Here is a 10191-nt window from a genome sequence, read left to right on the forward strand (position 1 = left end):
CCTGACCGTCCCACTGCCTCGGAGCCCCGCCGCCCCCACACCCGCCCACCACCCCGGCGCCAACGTCGCCCCCGGATCCGGTGAGTATTTTTTTTTCTTTTTTCTTTTTTGTTGTTGTTTAATTGTTAGTGTTAGATTTAGGGCTAGATATGGGGTACCTGGCCGGATTAGCCTAAGGGGCCGAGTGGCCATGCTGATGATGGCGGGGAGCCGACTGATATTGAGGAGGAGGGGGGCACCGTCTACCAGTGTGGTTGTACATGGCTCCCGGACGTGCCGGCGACCCGCGAGCAGAGGTGGTTGATTTTCCCTGATGGGGAGAGGTAAGTGCATTTAATCTTTTTGTACCCTTCTGCATTCACGTTTCTTCAAATATCTAATGCGTTGGCCTTGTCATGCTGCAGGGGTTGGGACCACCATCATAGTGTCCGCCGGCCTAACTCCATCCTTGGAGTTCTTTGTCGGCAAAACTTTCCGGGGTTTGTCACGTTGCCTGGTGAGGGTCGGCTTCCAGAGCTTGGATTGAGTTGGGAGCACTACTTGGCTGCCTCGGCCCCGCCGGGTGAGATTATCGACGGTGTCTTGTGCAAGACGAGGGCAGACGTGGCGATTAGAAAGTTCTGGGTAATTTCTCCTTTACACAATTAAAAATCTTCAACTAGCTAGTTATTAATTGTACTAATCAATATTGTCTCATTTCATTGCAGACATTCTACAGGTGTGAGGAGGGATACGAGGAGGAGGCGGCAAATGTTATCGATAACGTCTACAAGCGCCTACTACAGAACTTACGTCACGAGGCTCGGGTGCAGGCTGTTCGAGACTACTACGCCTCGCATGGTATCAAGAAGACCAAGCCGGCGTGCCGCAAGAAGTTCTTGAGTAAGGAGGAGTACATGAAGGTAATTCTTAAGGCCTTGTACTTTACTTCCTTCATTTAGTAATTCATAGCCGTAGCGCTCAAGTTTCTATTTCCTAACTTAGGCCCCTCCGAGATGGTGTGCGGATCGGATGGATTGTTGGGAGGTGTTGGTCAATGAGTGGTGTTCAAAAGAATGGCTAGCCCTCCACAACGAGGCCAAGGATAAACGTACCCAAATGGAAGGTGTGCCACACCATCAAGGCAGCTCCAACTTATATTAGTATGGGCGGAACTTGGTATGTGGTTTGCTTCATGATTCATGCAATTCGTTCATCATGCTAGCTTCAGCCCTTTAATTACTAATTTACTTTGTTTCTCTCTTTCAGACACGCTACAATAATGCGGATAAGGTGCCAGAGGTGTACGACATGTATGCCATGGCCCACACTGGTCTTACAAGAAAGTCAAGGCATTCTCTGCGTCTGACCTCGATGATCCAAAAAACTTCACCAGCATCTCCTCCCACGACAAGCTCGTGAAATATAGAGATCAGGAGAAGGCGAGGAAAGGGGAGGACTTTAACCCGAGCCAGGGTCCCATTGATACAGAGCTGCTGATGATATCTGGTGGCGGGAGGTCCCATGGCTCCATAGCCATGGGAGATGGACTTATCTGTTGTCCTAACACTCTCCCGGAGATCAAGGCGCGCCAGTCGAGCTCCGCTCCTGAGACAAGGCCTCGTGAACGGCCAGTCCAACTCGCCTTCAAGGTTAGTTATACGTACTCAGCTATCTTTCTCCATTACATTGTGTGCGCTTCCATCAATGATTACAAATGGTAACGAGGAGTGGTGTTGCAGGCTGCTATACAGAGTGAGAGAGATAGAACAGAGAAACTTATGGCGGAGGCGGCGGAGAGGCAGCGGGAGTTGGAGGAGAGGACGACAAAGATGTTGGAGGAGGAGAGGGCACGGAATGACATGCATGCAAGGGCCATGTACGAGCTCCTTGTGGTAAGTTTTTTCTACACATTAGCCAAAACATTCATGTAGTGTTTGTCTCACTAACTAGTATGACTGAGTCGTCAAAACCAAATGTGCAGTCTGTGTGCGAGAAGTCCGGTCAGACCGCTCCGCTGATGCTAGTGATTGCTCCTGGGACCATGGTGAGTTTAATTTGAATGGTCATTACTTACTAGTCTTAACATTTGAGTGTCATCATGCTAACGAGACATTGGAAATGATCTTTGGTGCAGCGTAACTCCAGACAAGCATCACACGATCCTTCTCCAGCTACCGGCATGAGCCACCCTGCTACTACACCTCCATGATCACGGTAAGTGTCTCTAGTGTTTTGCTTAACAAATGCATAAAGACCTAGACTTAGCTTTATTTCCTCCAATATGCTTACCATAATGACTTAGAGTTAGCTTATTTTCCTCCAAAATGACTTAATAAGCTTACTGACCTCCAAAACCATCCATTTTACCTATGTTAGCTCTAAAATGATCTGTACTTAAAATGGCATAATTAGCTTAGTTAACTCATAAACAATCCATTTTACCTAAGTTAGCTCTAAAATGACCCATTTTACCTTACTTAGCTTATAAATGATCTATTTTACCCAAGTTAGCTCTAAAATGACCTATTTTAATAGCTCCTAAATGATCCATTTTACCTACGTTAGCTCTAAAATGACCTATTTTACCTAGGTTAGCTCTAAAATGACCCATCTTACCTAGGTTAGCTCTAAAATGATGCATTTTACCCAAGTTGGCTCTAAAATGATCCATTTTACCTAGATTAGCTCATAAATGATTCATTTCACCTAAGTTAGCTCACAAACGATCTATTTTACCTAGGTTAGCTCCAAAATGACCCATCACACCTAGGTTAGCTCTAAAATGATGCTTTTTACCTAAGTTAGCTCATAAACGATCCATTTCACCTAAGTTAGCTCATAAACGATCCATTTCACCTAAGTTAGCTCTAAAATGATCCATTTCATCTAGGTTAGCTCCAAAATGACCCATCTTACCTAGGTTAGCTCCAAAATGACCCATCACACCTAGGTTAGCTCTAAAATGATGTTTTTTTTACTAAGTTAGCTCATAAACGATCCATTTCAACTAAGTTAGCACATAAACGATTCATTTCACCGAAGTTAGCTAAAAGATGATCCATTTCACCTAAATTAGCTCATAAATGATCCATTTCACCTAAGTTAGCTCATAAATGACATATACTTCTTGTTCTACTCTTCTTCTTCTAGCACATTTTTCTAACTTTTTTATTTGCCATTTTGCAGATTTCATTCACTTCACGGAAGCTAGCTTGCTATGATGGAGTGCTTGTTTTTTCTTTCATTCTCTTCAAGTATTCTTCTAGCTTGCTATCTTGATGAAACTTTGCATTGTAATATGTATGGATGGAACAATGTGTGTGTGTAACTTGGTATGTATGAATTGATGGAACTATATATGTATGTATGATAAAACTTATGTGCTAGATATGTCATATGTTTGCTGTTAAATAGCCCTGTGAAATATATATATTTGCTGTGAAAATTGTTGGATTTAAAAAAAAACAGAAAAAAGAGGTAATGCAGGATCTTTGTCGTCAGCCACTGATGGCAAAGCTACCTTTGCCGATAGTCGCGGACGGCAAAGAAGCCAAGCGGCGGCCACCTGTGCTTCCTGGTGGGCTGACCCATTTGGTCAATTTGCCTACAGCGACGGACGGCAAAGGCTTTGCCTGCAGCAGCGGACGGCAAAGGCTGCCGTTAGCCATCTAACGAACTAACAGCGTAATTATTGCCGTCTGCTTTCTTTGCCGTCAGCTGCTGACGGCAAAGGCCCCTTTGCCGTCATTTGCCGTCAGCCTCAGAAAGCAGACGATAAAGTAGCTCTTTGCCGATCCTTACTTTGCTGGAGACCTTTGCCGTCCGCCATGGTAGACGGCAAAATAGCTGATTCCTGTAGTGAGAGCTATGCCAACTCCATCCCAACGAGCGAATTCGAGAAGGATCAAAGCCTGAAATATCAACTATGATGAAGCGCCAATCTGACGGCGCCACACACATAGACGTTTCACGTGAGGGAAAGGAAAAGATCATTGGCCAACCAACCATTCTACAGTTCAAAAAGAATGGCCTTTCAGTTCGCCTGGTTGAGACGGATGAATCACTTGTACCTCAAGTTTTGGTGACAGATTCCAACCATTGCTCTCAATGGTAAAGATCCCCCCGCCCCAACTTTTGAAGGGGCCATGGTTGGTTAAAATGAGCTAAGTTTGGTTGATTGGTACATGTACTAGCTTATGGTCGCGACCATTCCTTGATGCTTGCTGCAATTTTCACGTATTTAACTTGATACTCCCCAAACTTTCCTTTTTTGATTCAGTGATTCCTTTGTTGCAGTTACAATGACTCCCTGGCTCCGGCGACACAAAGTAGTTGCAACATCGGATTTCTCCTGAGCCTGCTTGCATTTTTATGTTCTTCAAACGTGTTCTTGTAAGGCTAGTACTCGTACTTGTTATTTGGCTTCTAACCTGGCCTGTTGATAACAAATGTCGATTCTTAAGCTCAGGTCCATTCACGTCGAGCCAATAACGCGCAGCTGCCATCGACGCGCTTCCGCGGTTTCGCGTAGTTTTACGACGAGCCATCTTGGCTAGACACACGCACGGCCCAAACGTCTCACATCTTTCTGTGACCCATGACGTTGTCTGATCGAAAAGGAAAAGAAGGAAAGGTGAGACGTTGTTGTCCCGGCGCGTACGGTCGAATGGACCGGGCGTTTGTACGTATCCTCACAACCAAACAGCCAACTGTGTGCAGTACACCTCGAGTTCAACAGCACGTGAGAATCATCCAGAAACAAAGGTTATACCGTCAGACCAAAGTAAAATCCGATGGATCTCATGCTGCAAGAACAACGCCGTGTACATGAATCCTTCTATCCATACGTACGTTTGTGCGTACAAGAGCATAAGAGGATATCGCTTATCGTTAGCGTCTCGATCAACTGAACATTAAAGATTAATTAAAAATTGGCCGATTAATTAATTTTATCGGTTGGCTATTAATCGGCCATTTTTTTACAAATCTCAGGTTCCCAACACCAAAATAAATTGGACAGAAGTGTTACCTTGATTACTAGCGTTTGAATCCTCGTATAATGACAAACAAAATAGGACAACATTACATATAGCGTAACAAGGTCCACAAAACAAAATAAACATAGTTTTTGCCAATAGACTGCTATGAATAGGCCCGATTTAATGGTAGATTCTCGATAAATCGCTTGTCATAGCGATAAATCGGCCCAAACGATAAACGGTGAAGATAAGGCATAATCTTATTGGTCACCTCAAGAGTAGCGATAAATCGGACGATAAGAGCAACTCCAACGATCCGACTCAAACGGACGGCGATTCTGTCCGCTTTTTGTCCGTTTGGGTCGGCTGCCAGCCCAGCGTCCGTTCTGTTTTAGATATGGGTCAGCAGGGCGCCCAACGCGCCGACCCATATGTGCCGACGTGGCTGGCTGCCCTCTATTTTTTGCATATTGCATAGTTTGAATCAAAATAAAATCGTTTTGAACAGAATAAAATTGCATAGTTTATTACGAGCCAAATGAAAATAAAAAGGTCTCACATAGTTTTGCAAACGAATAAAAAAAAGATATATCTATTGGTTGCCAACATGAGCCCACATATGCTCAACCAAATTATTTTGCAGTTGCACGTGAGTTTCCCAATCACGCATGTCTTCATGAAATTGTGAAAAATGAACTCGTCGGCGGAGTCCATTTTGTACCTTGGCAAACTGTCGAACAATTTGCGAGCTTCAACGAAGGAGATGGCCGGCAAAGGGAGTCGCGACGCGCACGGACCAGCTGCTGTCCTGCCGGCGTCCGACGAGCGTGCCGGCTTCCGACGAGCGTGCCGGTGAGGATCTGGTCGGGCGGCGAGGCGGCTTCTTGGTCGGGCGGCTGTGTGGTGGGGGGCGCAGGGGGTGGGAACCAGTCAACTCCCGGCGGCAAGACGTCGGCGGCGGACGACATGGGAGTGGGCGGATTGGAGGCCCCGACAGCTGGCACACTCGCCGGCAAAAAAATGGGCGGCGGCGTCGCGACGAAGGAGGAGGGCAATGTGACACAGACCAACGGGCCCCGGGAAGGAGAGGCGCGGGCGTCCGTCGTGTGTCCACGCCAACGCAAAGCCGGCTAAAAAATGGGCCGGACGAAAAACGGACGCGCGTTCGTTTGGGTCAGCGCGTTGGGCCGACTTTTCTGTCCATGCCGACCCAAACATACGGCGACGGGCGAAATGGGTCGCTTCATTGAAGTTGCTCTAAATCGCTGAATCGGAAGATTATTTGAACAAGACACGCTTACGCATGCGTAGGCCCCAGACCAAAACCCCACGGGCATCGTACGTACTGTACCACGGTTGCCACGAGTAATTGCCTGGGATCGACTGGGAGCTGTAACGGAACGATGAACGGCACTGTGTCAGCGATCAGTCGTAGGAGCAGCAGAGACCCATGACGTGGTCCAAGGTTTGGCTCCTGTCACGTCACCGCCTGCTCGGCCGGGACCCGACGCGTCACCCACGCGCGTACGTGCGTCCGAGCCGAGGGCTAGGCAACGCTGACGTTGACGGTGACGTTGACGTTGACGCGCGCGCGCTGGGGAGTCGGAGACGGAGCCGACGCGAGAACAATCTCGTTCTCTCTCTTGGAAGGAAAATTCTCTCATTTTTGGTTCCTCTATGGTGTTGATCCACACGTTTGTGTAGGTGTAGGTGTAGGTTTTTGACTTGATTAACCAGCTAGCTGCCCTCAGAAGTCTAGCTAGCACTAGTAGCTAGGAGTACGACTCTGTTAAAAATCCGAGTTGCCAACGCCAGCGCGCATGAGCCGTACGTGCATGCATGCCCGCCATACACGTACCCTCGTACTCCTACTACCGTCTACCGGTGTACTAGTGGCGCGCTTACTTGGCCGGCCACTTAGAGCATGGTTAATAGTATAGCCAGCTGCTGGCTATAAGTCAGTGCCATGTCATTTACAACCCATCTTATAGCTAACATGTATAATAGTAGATCAAAAGTATATTATTTTTTTATTATGTGGTCCATTTTTCATTCTCACAAAGTGCCTAGGAGCACGTGCTAGAGCTGGCTCTTCACGAAGAGCCCGCTTACCTTCTCTCTCTTCTTCTCTTTCTTCTAACTAAGCAGAAATATACTAGTTTATTTCTTATAGCCCGCTGACTAAGCTCTATTGTACTTGCTCTTAGGCTGGCTAGCCGGTGTGAATTTCCGTGCCTCTGCCGACTTATATATGTACATAAAAAACAAGGTCACCTTCACGTGTGGATATACACGGGTGGTTTGTATGTATCATGACCGACATGGACGTTTACGTGGTGGCGTGCTCCGCTGCTATTCCGGGTTTTGTTAAGCCAATTCTCTCCCAAATACATGGAGTTTTCGCGGTAGTAGTATACTAGTATAGCATTATTGATTGAGACCGATGCTTACGTGCGGTGTGGACCTGTAGGGATGATACATATGGCCATATGGGACAAGTTTTGCAGGTGAGCTGTTTCTTCTGTATAACTGTGACGGGACGGTATCTCTCTTGCGATCTTCAAACCCACCTGAATTGTTATCACGTACGGGTGTACACCATTTAGCTCAATTTTGCCTAGACCTCACTGCCGGAATAAGCCTAGTCCTGGGTGGGAAACGGTTGGGTTGGGCCAAGGACATGGAAGTGGTATCACACAAGTTGTTGCTTAATCCGGTAACGGCACTCGTCAATTCTGCTGTCACGGGAATGCAACACTTGGCTTAATTTCAGCTTAAGTTGCACTGCCGGAATAAGCTTATTCACTCGCAGCATGCAGATTGGTGTTACTTAATTCGGTAGCAACTAACCCACACCCATCAATTCAGTTAGTCATCGCGCATCGCAGTCAGGAGACACATGCATGGTCATGGACGGCACAGTACTCATCATCGTGGAGTCACGATCATGTAAGATGTAATTACGGCGAATCACTGCCAGCAGAGCCAGTGCAACAGGAAACTACTTCACATAATAATCGAGTTATTCATATCAGTAATAATGCATACATGGTCGAATCTCAATGATCAGCCACCAGCAGTTGTACTGACGCCAGCTGCCCACAACATCTGGTTGCCTGGCGGCTGGCGCCGGGGCGTTGGCCCAACCCGAACAGTGGACAAACTCGTCGAAAATCATTCAAGATGGGTACGTGTAGCCGTGTACGTGCCTCCTTGAACGGAGCTGAAGGGCCGTCCATCCATCCAATCATTCATAACGGAATCATGCATGTGTTCCTCCTAAGAAGGAAAACTGAATCATCATCATTCATCTAGTATGTTGATGCGAATGCTTGCTAGGTCGTGGGCATTGATTAGTTTCTGGTTGCCCCGATCTGAAGTTCTGAGCTGCGCCTGTGTGACTACGACTAGCCAGGATACGGTATCGAGCCGTCGCTTGCTCGGCCTGAGGATCGAGATTGGTCGACGATCTGCTGGCGGAAGGCCGGCCCGCCGGACGAGGAGAAGAAGTCGAAACTCATCACTTCGGAGTTCGGAGCTCGATTCGTCTCCCCGGCCGGCCCCGAGTCTATCTATCTCTCTGTCTGTCTGTCCATCGCATCGCTTGCTGTGCTGTACGCTGACAGGCGCTGGAAGCAACCTCACTGATTGCCGACTCGTAGGTACTAGCGACGACCGGCTCGTCGCCGTGCGCCCTCGAGAAAGCGACCGAGTGGTCCTATCCAGCGGACGGGCACGCGTCCTCGCGCCGTTGGACGAGCCCCCCCGCGGCCATGCGTCGAGCACAGTGTCGCGGAGCGCGACCGAGCCGGAAACCCGGAGGGGAGGGGACCTTCCTGCCTTTGGTAATGCCGCTGGGGATCAGGGTGGACGCACGCAGCGTCGCGCACGCGTGGTCCGCCGTTGCGGAGAGTGCCTGCCATGCGACGTTTCTCGTCGACGCCGGCCGGGGCGGGACGGGACGTACGCTTTCCGTCGGCCGTCGTGGCTCGCGCCGGTGCCCCGACGGCGGGTTCGGGCGGCCGCGCCGTGTGGGGTGTCGCGGCTCGCTCCGCTCCAACAGACCGGGTGGATGGCAGAGTTGCGAAAATGCTGATCGATTATATTTTTTTTGACAAATTATCTTCCATGAAATATGTCTCCCGAGGCCCTTTGGGCTCATTGCTCGCATACGGCTGACAGCTCCACAGGGCCAAGAGATATTTCTTTCTTTCTCGGCCCACCACGAAGCTCGTCATCTCCTTGCTAGCCGTCCCCCGGTAACCAGCCATTCCCGCGAGCTCCCACCTCTGGTAATGGACGCCGTCCGCTCTTTCCTCCTCGGCGGCGGCCTCACCGTCTCCACCGCCACCGGCGCCACAGCCCAGGCCAACTCTATCCCACACATCTCCCCTTCTTCTCTCCCTTGGGCCACTCGCCGCCGCTTCCACCGCCTCGCCGCGGCCGCGTCACCTCACTCGCCGCTCCCCGCTTCCTCGACCCGCCCGCGTTGCTCTAGGTGGGTGGTGGTCATGGACGACCCGCCCGCGCAAGCGGGCGTCGGCGAGGTGTCCCGTGCGGAGGCCGTCGACTACTACGTCGCCACACTGGCCAGAGTGTTGGGAAGGTGATTCTACTAGTTTTCCCTTCTGTATCCAGTGGTAGTAGTAGGTAGATTATCTCTTGTTTCTACTGCAATCTCTGATACCCCGAAAAAAAAGCGTATGCAGTGAGCAGGAGGCGCAAATGTGCATATATGACGCGTCGTGGGACAGGAGCTACGAATTCTGCTGCGAGATCGATGAGGAAGCGTCCAAGAAGCTTGCACGTATGTTGTTGAATTGCTATGTCTGTGCAGAGCAGTGGGCTATATTTTTCAATGGAAGCTCGAATTCTAGGGTGATAGTTGCTTTCAGTTAATAGCGTAGCAATCGATTCTGCTGGATTGTGATGATAATAGAGTAACGCAAGTGACAATTGTACAAGTTTGATGATGACTGGAGTCGTGCTTACTGTTCCATTCTCTGAATAATTCAGATTTGTGTATGTTGTAGTAGACATCAAACATGTGGTGGTAGTATGGTACTAGACTATTACATTTTGACCAGCGTGTCAGATTTTGTCATACGTATGACTGATTCACCGGGAAAGTAGCAACTTTGAATAATGAACAGGTAGTACTCATTGAAAGCATCTTGCTGTAAAACTTGAATTATGTGGAACCTTCTGTTGTTAGTTTCAGCAATGAAAT

The 10191-nt window shown here is 48.7% G+C and overlaps 1 protein-coding gene across 1 annotated transcript in view; it reads left to right on the plus strand.

Annotated features, from left to right (window-relative positions):
- The first annotated feature begins 9115 nt into the window (after positions 1–9115).
- Positions 9116–10191, plus strand: part of LOC119323816 (organelle RRM domain-containing protein 1, chloroplastic-like) — a 1885-nt gene continuing 809 nt past the window's right edge. Inside the window, exons 1-2 of the mRNA XM_037597526.1 lie at positions 9116–9567; positions 9671–9768. Of these exons, the coding sequence (XP_037453423.1) occupies positions 9257–9567; positions 9671–9768 (409 nt within the window). The 5' untranslated portion in view covers positions 9116–9256. The remainder of the gene's footprint in view (positions 9568–9670; positions 9769–10191) is intronic.

Source organism: Triticum dicoccoides, chromosome 6B (assembly GCF_002162155.2).
Source record: "Triticum dicoccoides isolate Atlit2015 ecotype Zavitan chromosome 6B, WEW_v2.0, whole genome shotgun sequence".
Lineage (NCBI taxonomy): Eukaryota > Viridiplantae > Streptophyta > Magnoliopsida > Poales > Poaceae > Triticum > Triticum dicoccoides.